The sequence below is a fragment of the Calypte anna genome, chromosome 4B (genome assembly GCF_003957555.1).
Source record: "Calypte anna isolate BGI_N300 chromosome 4B, bCalAnn1_v1.p, whole genome shotgun sequence".
NCBI lineage: Eukaryota > Metazoa > Chordata > Aves > Apodiformes > Trochilidae > Calypte > Calypte anna.
The window spans coordinates 15,667,319-15,682,501 of record NC_044249.1 but is presented as its reverse complement, the minus strand read 5'-3'; the positions used below and the strand labels follow the sequence as shown (position 1 = coordinate 15,682,501).

Sequence of the window (15,183 nt, the reverse complement as noted above, 5' to 3'; positions counted from 1 at the left end):
AACAGATACAGAGAACAAAAATCACCTTTCACATAGTCTGTTAGAGGCTGACACACAATAGACTTTGGAGGGAGGGATGAACAACTTAAAGTGGAAAAAATTGCATGTGTTTGTTTCCTCACCCATCTGTTTTCTGCTGGCTCTGTGGCTGGCCAGGAGGCACACGGATTTCTGCAGCCCAGACCCAAGACCTCACTTAGGCTCTGCATTGCAAAGCTGACTTCAGCAGGAAAAAGGACAGTACAATTTAGTCCAGACTGTATTTTTATCCATTTTTCATTGCCAAATAAAGCTCTGTCCAACGCACAAGGATGAGAACATCTCTGACACCTGGAATATAACTTCCTCAGCAGATTAACTCCTAAACTTTATCTGCTTAATATACCCCTCCTCTCCAAAGCAGCAGTTTAAGTGGGAAGACAGATTTGTTGGGGTATATACTTTTCTGTTCTGTTGGAAATCTCACATGATGGGTGAGACAGGGTTTGAACCAAGACTCTGCCTTACACTGTCTGAGGCATCCTGAAAAAGACAGCCATAGCTGGGGGGGAGCTGGTGACTAAACCATGGTAGCTGTCTTCTCACAAAGGTGTCTGACCCTTAAGATATTACCTTGCTTAAGCAGTGCAAAGGTGTGTTTATTGCAAGTCACCTGAACTGTAATAAACCACATCAAGCAGATGCTGTAACAAGATCCTTATTTGACAAGAAAACCAGAAGAAACAGATGTCATACAGAGGTTGAGTTCTGCTAGTACATGAGGCAGCTCCCACAACTAATGTAGCAGCCACATTATCTAGATGGTCTGTGTATAATCTGGACATGTCTTAGAAATGGCAGCAGTCTTTATAGACCCATAATAACAACAGGATCTGTACCAGTCAGTAAGACCCATCCAGCAAAGCAATAGGAGCCAAATCAAGATAATTAGGAGAAATATTAAACTAACAAATAAGTAAACTGTACTACTGTGTACTCTAAATTAATTCTGCCACTCAAAGATGTGAATCCACCCTCCCCCTGTGCTGGCATTTGGGTGTCCCTGTGACAGGGAGCTGGGTCAGGAAAATGAAATGGCTGAAGAAGCTTCTCCCCTCCCTCCTGTGCTGCCAGGAAGCAGAACTCAGCAGCAGGGCAGCCAGGCTGGGTTTAACTCATGATGGAAGCACTGCAGCCAAACAACATCCTGGGTGATCCTTCCCTGACCTCCAGCACCCAGCTGGGGGATTTCCTCAGCTGGTGGCTGTGCTGTAGCCATTCAACACAATGGATTAATGCAGTTCTATCTTTATGCTGCTGCATAACAGTACTAACTGCAGCAATAATCTGCAATTTTGAAAAGGCAGCCCATAATAAAAATAAACATCAAGAATTGTTTTGGTATGCTATTATTTCAATGACCTTTCAGCTTTGTTTCAAAACTTCCAAGCTGATCAGCAACTGGTGATTACATGCTTTTCATTAACCCTGCAATTTAGTAACATGAAGAACCACAGATGGAATTGCAGGACATCCATCTATGCACTCTCTTGGTTTATACAAATTTTAATCTCCATGTAACCCTGGTGGGTGAAATTACTGTGCCAATGAATGTAACCATGCTTCCTGGCAAGTTCACCTGCACTTCATGAAAAAACTATCTATTAGACCTTAACTTCAATGGCACCTATTATATTTACTTTAAATGCAAATATTGTATGTTATGATGCTCCCATCAAAAGTATGTGCATTTTTCACCAACACCTGCATGTATGTGTATCTCCCTCATAAGTGTGAAGATGCACTGTAACAATGTTATCTTCTGGCAAGATTTTAGGTTTAAAGAATACACAAAGCACTACCCAAAAATCAGGACTGTGTTGCCTTCTGCACATCCAGGAACACTTTTCAGTCTCCACCTACTAGCACCATAAACCAAATGCATGCACCAGGCTCATTTGGGAATAACGAAAGGTTTGTTTCCTTCTACTAAAAGGTTTTGCAAGTCACTGTGTTTCATGTATTCTCTATCCTACTGTTGCACTTGTAAAAATTCAGGGCTGCCCCACTCAGCTGATCTAGGCTATTTCCACAGCAATCTCTGCTTGTGCCCTGAACAAGAGAGAACTGCTCCCTGTCCCCCCAGCACTGAGCTAAACACCCCATGCACTTCTTCTTGTAGTAACTTCCACAGGAAGACAGGGAAATCAGACCTCTGCTTCTACTTGGTTTCCTCTGAGAAAAGAGACCCAGCAGTAGAAAATGCAAATTAAACACAATGGTGCCAAAGTCTGCACACACCAAGAGATCAACCACTGTCATTCCTACTGACATCAAACCTGAGATAAAACCACTGCAGAACCTGAAACAGCCCCATGTGCCAGCATACAGCTACCACAACTTTCTGGTTAGCAGCTCTGGACACCCACATCCAGGACACAAAGGCCTCATAAATGAGGAAGCTACTTCCCTGTCCTCCAGTGCTAAGTCCAGCCCACAGAAACCACATGAGGGACTGGGCAAGGAGAAGGATACAAGCAGACATCTCCTCTCTTCCTCCTTGATGGGCTCTGTGAGATAACCAAGTGTGCCCCAGCCAGAAGCACCATGGCTGTGGTGAGTCCTAGAAAGGATACAACTCCAAAATCAACATCCAGAGCTTCACAGCTGGCAGGGCAGGGCTGCGTGGGGGAAGAGGATGGGCCCTGTTGCAAGGACCAGCTGCTATAGGACTCACTATGGCTGTGAACTTTCCATTAAACTTTCCAGATGCTTGATGAATTTTTAATGCAATTTTACTAAAACAAAGTGAAAAATAATCAGGAGTATCAGTTCATATACCTACAGTGCTGGAGGAAAGGGTTGTTACAAAAATTTAAAATGACAAGAGTTCTTTGCACCAATACATTAGTTAACTACAATTATACACACCTCATCTGGTTTTGTGAGTATGCACACACAGAGATCTTGTACTCATTTGCAGGTTGTCACCAGGAACAGTAAAACCTGGCTTCAAGTACAGTGTAACTGTAGGAGGTACAGCAGTTACAAACAGCAGCAGCAGTTACAAGTATTAGTTGTCTGATCACAAGACATACCTTACAGTTTACTGATTTTGACCTTGAGATGGCAGAGAAAGAAAAGCTAGGAAGGCAAATATTATATAGTCCAGCTACTACTAAGATACAACACAGAACTGAAAGTGAGAAGACAAAAATTAATAGATCCTTCTTCTGCCCCTGCATCTACTGCAAATGCTGTGCCTCATTTACTGCGCTGTTTAAATGAGGTAGAGCAGGGTAAGGAAGAGGCAACTCTATGCTCAGGTTATAAAAACGAGTAGCAGGAGGAAAAAAAAGAAATATGCAGTATAAATGATGGTAAATCAGTAGTCATGGAGCAGGGGAAAAGGAAGAATTGGAAGAGAATTATCTGGAAAGAGAATGGGGAAAAATGTTAGCGAGAAAGAAGCACAATCGAGGCCAAAGATTATTTTATAGTTTTTTTTAAACAGAATTTTTTAAGTTATTTTCCTGAAGACTGATCAGCAGAACTTCTGTCAGCTGATTTCACTGCCTTAGCATTCTGCAGCCCAGGCTTGTTTGTAAGCTTCAGCCTTCTCCAGTTCCTCTCATCTCTAGGATGACCACGTGGCTACTAAGCATTGCTATAGTTTACTCATATTACAATTAAACTACATGTAGACATGCAGGGGAAATGATGGTCTAGCTGCTACATAACTGCAGCCACAGAACAACACACAAAAAAAACCCCTCAGTGAGTTCCATCTTGCTGCACCATCAGCCACATTTCATGTATTTAGAAGCATGCAAATAGGTTTAAGTCATATTCACACATACACCCCTCACTTTCTTTGGATGCATGAAACCTGAAAGACCACAAGCTACAAGATAAAGAACTAAAAACTACCCGAAAGACACTTGGTCCTGTTGCATGACTGATCCAAGAAGGGCAGCAGTCCTGCAGGCACAAAGCCAAGCATACAGACCAGCACCTTCTGCAGCTCCCTTGCACACCTTCAGGGCACTTCCCACAGCTAAAAAACCCATCTGCAGAGCAACTCCAGCAAGGTACAATAGGTGGTAAACACTGCCTCCAAAACTGTGCAAACATGAGTTCTTTAGAAACTGGGTGTAATACATGTCCTTGGTGAGCACCCAGAGCTTTTCAGACAGAGCTGAGACACAGAACCAGGGCTGTGGCTCAGGAGCTGCTGATTTTTAGCCCACACTCTTTGGACAGGACACACACCAGCGGAGAAGCACACAAAAGGGAAAAAAACCCTGTATCTGTAGCTACTTACATGCAAGATGAAAACTAACCGCACTTTAGGCATACTTTAAAAAAAAAATAACCCTGTGTGACATATTATCCCCCAAAATCATCCACCTTAATCACCCAACACTTTGAATATACTCTGAGCACTGAACACCTCTAGCAAACAATTGCTGCAATCATATTCTTTGTTAGTAATAGGACAGTTAACTGGTTACAGCATTAATCAGTCCAAAGCTAATTATCAGGGGTGTTTCAAAAATAACATACCAAACAACCCAAAAAGTAAAATAGTATTATATTCTTAGATTTTAGTCAGTAGTCCCTCCACCCCCAACTTAACAAACTAGTCAGTTGAGAATTAAAACAATTTCAACAAAAAAAATTCTACAATAAGCACGGTAATTCTAATGTCAGCTACACATCTTTTAATTTTCTTTTTTCCAAGACTTACCTATGTTTTTCTAGTTCGTTGTGTGACGACCTATTAAAAAGAGAAAGGAAATATTAGAAAAATACCAAGATTTAGAATATCTGAAAGCCAATATCTGCATAACTTGCAAAAGAGCTCTCCAAAACATATATTTATATGGATTATGAAACAGTTTCACAGTTAAATTTGTTCATTTTACACCCCTTGATACTTCAAGGTATCATCTTAATTTCCATGAGTAAACCGTGGGTTTAGGAGAGAATGATAATAAATTTGCATTTATTAGTGTTCAATAGATTCAGAAACAGAATTTGACATAAAAAAGTAATAAAAACAGCCCACAAGGTTTTCATCTGTGAAGAAAAATTATGAGGGGGCAGAAAGTGTTAGAAGATCTAAATGGTAACAGGCAAGAGTAAAAAGCACCCAAAAAGACAGTTTTCAAGCCCACAGAGAAGCAGAAGAAAAAAATCAGCAGCTAACTACTGCTGTTGCTGTTGACATCTTAATGCTAAAAAAGAAGAATCCTCTTAATTCTTCTGAGTCTATAAACAGGGGGAAAAAAATAATCGTAGTCCCTGAACTGATCACATTAGCATGCTATTTTCTTCCAATCTAGTATTCAAGATATTTTTTTTCCCAACCAATGCCTCAGGATTTTGCCAGTAGAATGCAGCTTGAACTTCTTGGAGGATTTTTTTTTTAATCGATTCAATCAGGAATATTAATTTTATTTATTTAGACAGTTCCGATTAAAAACATTCCTGAAATGAAGTTATTGTCGCCACTTCAAAACCAGCAACTTCCCAGACCTTTAGTTTTGTCCAACTAAAAATATTTGCAGTACTGAAGGATCAAAAGGCACAAGGCAGTGGCAGCTTTCACGGCCGGCAGATTACGTCAACGTGCTGCAACCCCTGCCTGCATCTGGCCGTGAGGTGCTGACCCAGACACCTCTGTGGAGGTGTAAGTGCCCAATCCATCGAATGAGCAGAGACATCCCAAGGTGAGAAATCCTTCCAGCACCACCTGCCCTCTGCCAAGCTGCTCTGCTCCCCCCCGCACAGGCGCATGCAGCTGGATGCTGCGGCAGACCCAGGTGTTGCTGATGACGGAAGCATCTCAACAGCCACAGAGAGGGGGGGAAAAAAAAAGCAAAGCACATGCAAAGAAATAAGCAAGGAACAAACCCACAAGCAACTCGTTTCAGCCCAGCACAGTGCCTGATCTTGCAAGGAATTAGGCAAACTGCCCCTCTGTAGGTAGAAGAGAACTCAAATGCATACAATGTTCGCAACTGACGTTCATCCATTGCCATGGGAAGCATCCCGGAATTGTTACCATCAGCTATCTCAGTCATTACCTGCTATCTGGGTTTGAAGAGCCTATGAATTTAGTATTTTTTTTTAATTTGTGTCAAGTGAGCAACAAATAGAAAACATCCACATTCCTACTGTGCCAACTAAGTGCTCCTGACCAATGCAGCAACACTAGAGTGCCTTACACATCCTATGTACCCCATTAACAGGTCAAGTTGGGCTGTTTGCTGTGTTTTCCTGCCTTTGACATTTCACCATAATAAGGGAATATTGGTTATATTTTCTACTCCTACACAGAGATAGCTCAAAGTTTTTCTCCATGAAAAGTGGCAAACACTATGTCAAATCCACCAATATTTACAGAAACATGTGGGAAATGTATGTTCAGAAGGAAATATTCTTCCCAAACACTCCCAAAGGGCAGGTCAAAGGCACAAAGACTCTGAGCAAGAGGGATTACAGGCTGGCCTAGATTCAGCCCTATGGTATGACCTTCCTGACATTTTTGGCAATGATACACAAGATGAAGACAATCACTGTTACAAGCCAGTTCCAACCTGCCTGCTGTAGCAGTGCTCACAGCCATCTGTGGAGAGCACACATGGTGACCACTGCACCAGGAGAACCACCAGCCAAGAAATTCAGCCTGCACAAGGTATTTTGCTGGCGTAAAAGAAGATGCAGTGAGTATCTGAAGTACCCTCTGTGTGCAGCACACCTACAGGACACCACTGGCTTACAAAGCATGGCTTTGGAAGGGCACAGATGCCTGCCTTGGCTTTGCCAGCTCCCAGACACGTGTCTCGTTGCAGGATTCTCTGGGATGCAGAAGCCTTATTGATGTGTGCAAACAAGAGCTCCAGCCACACATCTCAAATGGTGCAAGAAGGCTGACTAATGTCTCAACCATCAGTCCCTATCTGAAAACCAAAACTGAGAGTTTTGACATTTACCTGGCAGTTGCTCCATCTACAGAACAAGATAAATACCCTATTATAGGCATGATGTAGTTTGTAGGTTTTTGTTGGATTTGTTTTCAGAAGAGATGAACCTCTCTCTACATATTTTTTTTTTCTCCTTCACTGCCTATAGGACAGTACATTGCAAGAACATCCAGCTCTTTCTGTTCTTACAACCTGCAATGAGGGGAATAAAAACAGAAGACCTGGTCTACACACAAGCCAGTACCCCAAGCACTACCTCTGCTTCAAAATGGTGTCTTTTATTACTTCAATAAAAGATAAATTGCAGGCCAGAAGTAGGAAGATATTTATATATATATATATAAATATATACTTCTACAAAGGAGGCAGATGCACAATTGTGTTTTTCAGATGGTCTGTAGAGCCTTTCAAAAGCAGATGTCAGAGACTCTTGGTGTGTAGTGTAAGTTTACTAAATTCAGTTCTAGATCTCCATGCAAAAGCTGGGGGAATAGTGATGAAGGAAAGGTGTCGATAAAAAGTTCAGATAAAAATAAAAAAGACAACAGTAACAAAAATCAAGAGCAAAATCACAGATGCAGAAGATCAGCAAGGCTGCTGCTGAGACAGCCCTAATATCCCTTTAGCAAATGCCGAGCAGTTCCCCAGCTATGGAGCAGCAGTTAATTCTTCTTTGTGAATAAAATGTCAAAAGAAGATTTTAAAAAAGGGGAGGAGCCAAGCAAATGCAGATGTTGGTTTGAAAGATGCTGTGCCACTTGCAAGTGCATGTCTCCAAAGCTTTCCACTTTTAGAACCCTTGCTTCCTTAAACAAGACTGCTAGATATTGGATTTGAGTTGATGCAACGTTCAGCAGACACCTTTCAACAATTAGGATGATAAGACTAACACAAAAAAGTCCTCCCCAAAGTCCACTTTCTACCTGTTTACAGGTGAGTGGTGCCTGTTTCATTAACATGGGGCTTCCCTGTGCCCCACCAGCTGGTGCATTTTGTGGGAAGGCCACCAGCACAGCTCCTGACAAAATCAGGGATGTATCCACAGTGCTGCAGAAATCTCTTCCCCAGTGCTAATGGGAAGCTGTGGGTCCAGGCTGTGAGTCCCCAGCACACTACAGCTGCCAATGCATTTTAAAGCACTGCAGCAAGCAAAGCCAGATAGGGAACAAAGTGCTTAGAACAGTGGCAAATGCCTCACAGGTGCCAGGGCCTTCTGGTACAGGCAGGGCTGGCAGGGTATTGTCCCCATGTGCAAGGGACACAATTCCACCTAAGGTCACAGAACACTCAGAGGAACTGGTGTAACTGTGCTGCCTGCACTTCACTTTTTGTCCAGGCCAAAAGAGAAAGAACAAACAAAGCAAGAAGTTTTACAAGGTGCTACACATTAAGTGCCTACACCCAATTTCCACTCCCAAGTGCACAAGCATCTAAGAGCCTGCAGCTCATACACACAGTCTTCTCTGGTTGGTGCATTCTACACAGCTTTTCCCTGGGAAGAACCCCATTCTCTTTCAGGGAATTCCCTGTTCACACATGTAACCTGCCACGGCATACACCTGCAAATGTTACAGCCTCCCAACTGCACCACCAGAGAGGAGGAGCAGTGCAATCCCAAACCTGAGCATAAGCACACATCCTGTCCAGTATTCACTGCTCTAGGGTTGTTGGGTTTTTTCCTACTTATTTTAAACTGGACATATTGTTTACTGCCTGTATGGAATTAATCCACTAGAACTATTTCATTCTCCTCATAGCAAAATTTAACCAGCCCCAGAGATGTAGCTGGGATCTGGGAACCAGCGACACTGGCACAGCCTGGATGGAGAGCTCTGGCTCCAGTACCTCATCCAGGTTTGTACTGCCACATTTGCAGCAGTGAAGTCCAAACACGATTCTAATATGGTGATTTGTTTTCTTCAGCTGCATGAGCACTGCAACTCCCAGGCATCACACACCTACTGCAGTTCCTCAGGGGTGATGGACAAGTCGATGTGATCTATCATATAGGGACTAAAAATGTATCATGTTAAAAAACATGCATGGTGATATCAGTTGCTGTCTCTCTACTGCCAGCTTTAGGGAAGTAAACCCAGAAGGATCTACCAAATTCAGAAAAGTAGGCAAAAAAGCAAAGCGGCCATGCTTGCACAGTCTGGTTTGCAGTGTCTTATTCTTGGCCTTCTACAGACAAAAGGAAAAATAAATAAATAAATAAATAAATAAGGTTCTGACCCCTAAGCTGCTTTGTGTGGGCACACAACAACATCTGCAGAGAGCCAGGGGCTTGCTCTGCAGGCCACAGGTTGACTGTGACTGTGAGCCAACATTACCAGAGGAATTCGGACATCTAGATCTGTTTTTATTTGAAACACCAAATTTAGCTTTCATCTTTGTCTAGAGATAACCCTTCACAAGAACACAGCACAATGTACAAGCCTATTTATGCAACACTTAAACAAAAATATTAATTAATAGATACAGGAGATCTATTTACAAACGTGCATTTCTTTTGCTGCCCTCCCTCCTTCAGTAAGGAGCCAAATACACTGCACCACCAGTGTCAGTTCCTTTCTCTGCAAGTAAAGTTAACTGTGACCTCAGTAGACTGGCATCTAACACTAAGATTTTAATTTTCACTTTTCAAGTTGAAGCTCAAGCTCCCCCCCGTGCACAGCTGGACAGACAGACACCTCACACCCACACACAACCCAATCCACCCCACACCTGGTGGGTGTCACTGCAGTCAGAGTACAGGAAAACCCCGTTACCTGCAGGCTGGTATGGTTTTCTGTATGAGTGCCCTGCCCCATAAGCAGCTGTCACCAAATTTCAGATTTACTCTGTACTCCTCCCTGGCTCATGGCACCTATGTTGCCTCTTTATTTCCTCGGATCAAACAGCAAGCTCGGGGGGTGTTTCTTAATATTAACATTTCCAAGGCACAAGTGCACTAAATCCAGCTGTTTGGTTTATGTCTTTTCTTTAATTCCAACTGCACATTAACAAGAATTATTAGGCCGTGTGGCACTGCTTTAGGAACTAAAGGTATGCCTCTGTGAAAAGGAGGCATTTATTATACTGTGCTCAAGTACCTGGAAAATGTAACAGGATGATGGGACCTAGTTTTACCTCCCCTCAAAAGTCAGTCTGACATTTCTCCGCACTCCCGTCCTCTTTGCAAAACAAGAATCCAGTTTCATTTGCTAGAGGACTGGAGGGGAAGAAGTCTGAATCTCAGCTGAGGACACCATACAAACGGCAGAACAGAGACAGAAAATAAAGCCGTTTAGTTCATGTGACATGGAAAAGGGCACAGCATAGAAAGCTGAGTGAGAAGAAAACACATAAAATCAACTGATTTTACCATAAAAGTGAAAAAGAAATAGTAAAAAATTGTGTCTGATTGCTACCAAAAAACCCAAGAATACTGTTGTTTAGCAACAAACTGCTACTGACAAATACCAAATTTGCCCAAAAGCTTTTAGTGGATGAAGAAAAAAACGTTAAATTCCTCTGGTGGACAGAAAGCTTATAGATTTTGGTTAATTAAATACAATTCTGCTGGTATTTTCTCCTGGCACGAACCAAAACCTTACAAAATTACTTCTGATTTGATTACAGTTGAAAGGCCAGACCTGGGCATTCTGTCCAAAGGACAGGCAGCCTTCTTTCCCTTTTTCAGCCTGCAAGTTTGGGCCTTGTCAGCATTCATCGAGAGGATGGAGGTCTCAAGATATGATTTCATACATGAACATCACCACCGTCTTGGCAGAGGTAGGAGGTATCCATCAGGGCACTTACTAAACAAGAGGGCAGCTCTAATCCATCCCACCCTGCCCTGCAGTGGTGGGTCAACACACCTGTGTGACACAGGGTATGGCTCTTCATCCCCCACTGGCAGGCAACATGGGGAAGAAAATACAGAACAAAGACAATGGGTACAACACACCAGGCTTTCTCACAGATCTGAGTTTTCCTCCCCTCTTTTCTAATTTTTCCAAGAATGAGGAGGAAGATGTTTTTTTCACGCTTTTAAACATGTATAGTTGATAAAGAAAAAAAAAAATCATTTTTTAATCTGATCAGATGCTGCAAGCAGCAGGATACAAAAATAGAAAACGAAAACAACAATGAAGCCCCTGCAGTTTTGAAATCTGCAGTTATCTGCTCCTCTCCTACTTCTGCAAGGTTAAGTATATATTTTGATACATAACAAAACATGCAATAAAAGCATGTAAATTTCAGATATATATGCAATCATGTCTGCCTGCACCTGATGCTCCAAACCTGGTGCGCCTGGAAAATGTTTTAAGTGGAACAATAGGGTCTGGTGGTTCACATCACCCACGACCACTTCAGATCCTCTGAACTTTGGCCAGTCGTCTCCCTCTGTTAATCTTTGAGTTACTTAGGAAGATTTAACTGTACTATCAAAAATTCAGACTCCAGTCTGGGACTTGGACCCTGCAGCCTTTAAGGGCCAAATAACAATAAACCAGCAACACAAGTGTACTACATGCATTTTAGATTGGAAGTTCAAGCACAAGGATAATTCCTGCCCCCTCCAGTCCAAGCTCACTTGAGCAGTGCTGCTGGACATGGGTAGAGAGCTGGCAGGTTCCAGGCAGAGATGCCCACACAGCCTTGCTGCTGCACCTCTGTCCCTGGAATAGCAGGGTGCTGCATTAAAGCAATGCCTCTGCTTCCCACACCAGCAAGCCCAGTGTCTGTGCTGAACCGGGCAAACCCCATCCTGGTCCTGGCCACCTTTCAAATCGGTTCTTGATAAGCATTGTCCTACCCCATAACAAAAACGACACAGCCTTCATCTAACCACTGCGGCTAGAAGAAAGTGTAAGTAAACATATACATTGTATACCGCAGGATGGCATTTTTGACCATTGCCACTTCTGGAAAGTGGGAATCAGAGACTGAAGAGGTAAACACAAATCTACAGGCAAAAATTAAAAAAGCAGGAAGGTAACTGCAAGCAGACGTGTATGCCTCAGCATTAGTAATGCTAGCAAATCTGTAACCAGAAATCTTTTAATTCTGCTGTATTTGATAGATTACAAATCCTCTCCTAAAAACTCCTGAAAGCAGCTTACAGTTCAGACAAATAACTATTTTGTAGCAGATGACAAGAGACCTAAGAACAGAAACGGTGGAATAATAGCTCTGTAAGTAATACAGATTTCTTGAATGCAAGAGACAGAAAGTAAGAAATCTGCACAATTAAGTTCGCTGTTTACAGCTGGAAAGATGATGAGACCTGCTTTGGTTAACTGTGATTTTTTTTCTTTTGAAAGCAGTGAGCACACTTTATAAGAAAATAATTAAAAATACTGAGGACTAAAGAGTCTCAGGAAACAACACCCCCCCCCCCCCCACTCCTGATGAGTCTCCTTTTTGAAAACAAACTGGCTTATTAGCTACACTCCAAGATGAGACAAAGAATCCAGCTAAAACCAAAAGCTGCAGCAGCACCGCGATAAATACCCCCTGAAAGGGGCTGGCGTGCTCGGAATAGGGGCAGAGGGGAACAATTTGCTCCCCCCGCAGCCTTCAAGGCACATTGCTCAGTCGCGGTAGGCAGGGGCAGGGTGCTCCGCAGCTCGTGTTTTTCACAAGGAGGGAGCTTGTCAGCTTTTGATTTCAGCTTACACCTCCGGTACCCTCCGAGCAGCCGCCGGCCCTCTGCCCCTGTGCCTCTCCCGAGCTGCCCGCAGCCGTGCGGGATGGCCGCGGGAGCAGCCGGAGCGGCGGAGCGGGCCCGCCAAGACGCACGGCTCGTTTGGCAAACAAGTCACGTGCGAGCCGAGTTCATTTTAGGCAATTCCAGAGGAACCACCACCATCCAGCACCACCATGCAGAGCAGAGCCTGTGCCTCCGAGGGAGAGCATTGCCGCTGCAGGCCCGGCCGGGCAGGGTCCTCGGTCCTCTCCGGAACAGCCCTGGAAGAGCAAAGCAGAGCAGGCAGAGCACAGGGCTGGAGGAGCTCCCAGGCAGGGGCCGGCACTGTCCCTGTAAGACAGCCTCCTGCACGTACACAGCCGCTGCCCCAGCAGCAAACAAAGCTGCAGAGAGCCTGCGCACAGCAGCCCTCCGCTCATGCCGTCGCAGCGCAGGTAGCGGCTGCGGGGAAAAACAACAAAACCACCACGACCACGACAACAAGGCGGGACGATAATCGCGATAAAGAACAACCGAGTCATGCACTTCGGCGGAATCTGCATGCGGCGGGCGGGCGGGCGGGCTGGCGAACCCAGCGGTGCAGCAGAAGCCACGGAGAGGTCAAGTTGGCTCCAGCACCTTCTGGCTGAATACCTACAGGAGAAGTTAAAGCCCACGCGTGGGTCTCCCCCCTCCATACACACACCGCTCCGCACACGCTCCCTCTCCCAGAGCCCGGCGCTGCGCTGCAACCGAAGGCTGCATCTGCCCGGGCTGCGATGGGGGAGGCGGCCGGTTTGCTGCCTGCGGTTTATAAATAAATGCCAGGGGTGTGGGGGGGCTGGAAATTAGTGCCATGCAAAGAGAAGTCTGGGTGGCGATTATGGTGTCAAGATCTGCAGTAAAAGCCGCTGTCGGTGAGCGCGGAGCAGAAGGAGCGATGAGGGCGGATGATTTAGAAGTGCAGTGAGTACTAAGGAGATGGTGTACGCGTGGCAGTGTTTATATGAGAGATCAAAACAGAGCCAAGCCCATCCAGGGAAAAAATGGCGACTACCGGGATGGGGGAAACTAAGACACTGGATTAGTTATTATTTTTAATAAATGTATGCACTGCACATAAGCTAGACACATTGGAAAAGCTGCCGATTCATTCTGAAAAAGCGGTGCATCTATTACCTGTTATTCTGGGATTTTCTGGCCATGGTGCCTGCCTTTGTTTTCTTTCTGGAATAGTCACTATCGAAGGGTAACACTGATGCATAGCCATGTTCTGCTTCTAGGGACAAAGTCAGCATTAGTGGCAATATATTTTTTCCATGCATTTTTTTCCTCCTTTGCAGGAACGCTAGGGTAAAGAACAGAATTTTTTCCGGTTGATTTGTTTGGATTTTATTCTGGCATCTCTTAAAGAAGCGAGACAAAAATATAAGAACTCAGTAAACCAAAGAAAAGAAAAAAAAAGTGCCGAAATTAGGAGGATTATTGGACTGCACATTAAAAACGAGGCGGATCATGCAAACCCTTGTCACGCTGCGCTGGGAGGGGGGGAGGGGAGCACTGCCATACAATTAACGACTGCCACACACAGAGAAGTGTGAGGGATCCTGAGCGCTGCGACACACACACCATCCCCATCCGGAGCTTGAAAAAAAAATTACCCTTGTTTGGTTTTTTGCGTTTTGTCTGGTTTTAAAAAAAAAAACAACAAAAAAACCAAAAAACAAACTACCACAGAGAAGAGCACTGTTCCTCCCCCAGCGCGGTGCCTCTGGCGAAGCCCGGGTCAATCCCGCAGCGCCTGGCAGGTGAGGGAGCGGGGCTGGACCCCCGGCCCGGGCCGCCCGCCGCCACCTCCACGCAACAAAGGCCGAGAGGGGCTGGGAGCGCCTGCGGGTGAGTGACTGACTGCCCGCCTGCGCCCAGTACCTCGGTCTCTTCTCTCCAAGTACTCGGCCGCTTCCAGGAGAATTAACAGAGAGTTCAGTTCCATGGCTGCCTGTGCCGAGTCGAGTCGTGCCGTGCCTTGCCGAGCCGAACCGAGTCGTGCCGAGCCGATACCCCAGCCCCCCGCCACCCCTCAACGCGCACCGCGCCGAGTTCACGCGCGGGGGACTTCCAAGCCCCCGGTTATAAGGCACCTCTCTCAACCTACATTTGACACACAGGAGACGGGCAGCCCTCGCCACCAATAGGGAGCGGCGGTTGGGCGGGAGGGCGGGACTCAGGGCGGCAGCCTGGCCAATCGTCGGCCTGCGCCCCCCCTTTATCCTCTGGCTGGGGCAGGGAATGTTGACAGATCGGCAGCGCGCCCTCCGATTGGCTGAGCACCAGAGTAACAATTTAGAAGCCGAAGCTTAGCAACAGCACGTGGTGGCCCGGCCCCCGCGCACGCTGATTGGCCGGGTTCTTGCATGTTAAACAGGCAGCGGCCGCCGATTGGTGCCCGCGGCGCCATGCAAATGAAGGCGGGGCAGGGAGCACAGGGGTGGGCGGGGCCAGGCCGGCAGGAAGCGGGGACTCAATGGGCGAGCG

The 15,183-nt window shown here is 45.3% G+C and overlaps 1 protein-coding gene across 4 annotated transcripts in view; it reads right to left on the bottom strand.

The window, feature by feature from the left end:
• Positions 1-14,811, bottom strand: part of MXD4 (MAX dimerization protein 4) — a 36,175-nt gene extending 21,364 nt beyond the window's left edge. Inside the window, exons 1-3 of one of the 4 annotated variants that reach the window (XM_030450542.1) lie at positions 14,578-14,811; positions 13,828-13,996; positions 4,730-4,759 (exon numbers count right to left, since the gene is read on the bottom strand). In XM_030450542.1, coding sequence (XP_030306402.1) covers positions 4,730-4,759; positions 13,828-13,996; positions 14,578-14,641 — 263 coding nt within the window. In that variant the 5' untranslated portion in view covers positions 14,642-14,811. Of the gene's footprint in view, positions 1-4,729; positions 4,760-13,354; positions 13,684-13,827; positions 13,997-14,577 lie in introns of those variants that run through there. The other 3 variants (XM_030450543.1, XM_030450544.1, XM_030450546.1) reach the window with 3 other exon arrangements.
• Between the last annotated feature and the right edge of the window lie 372 nt (positions 14,812-15,183).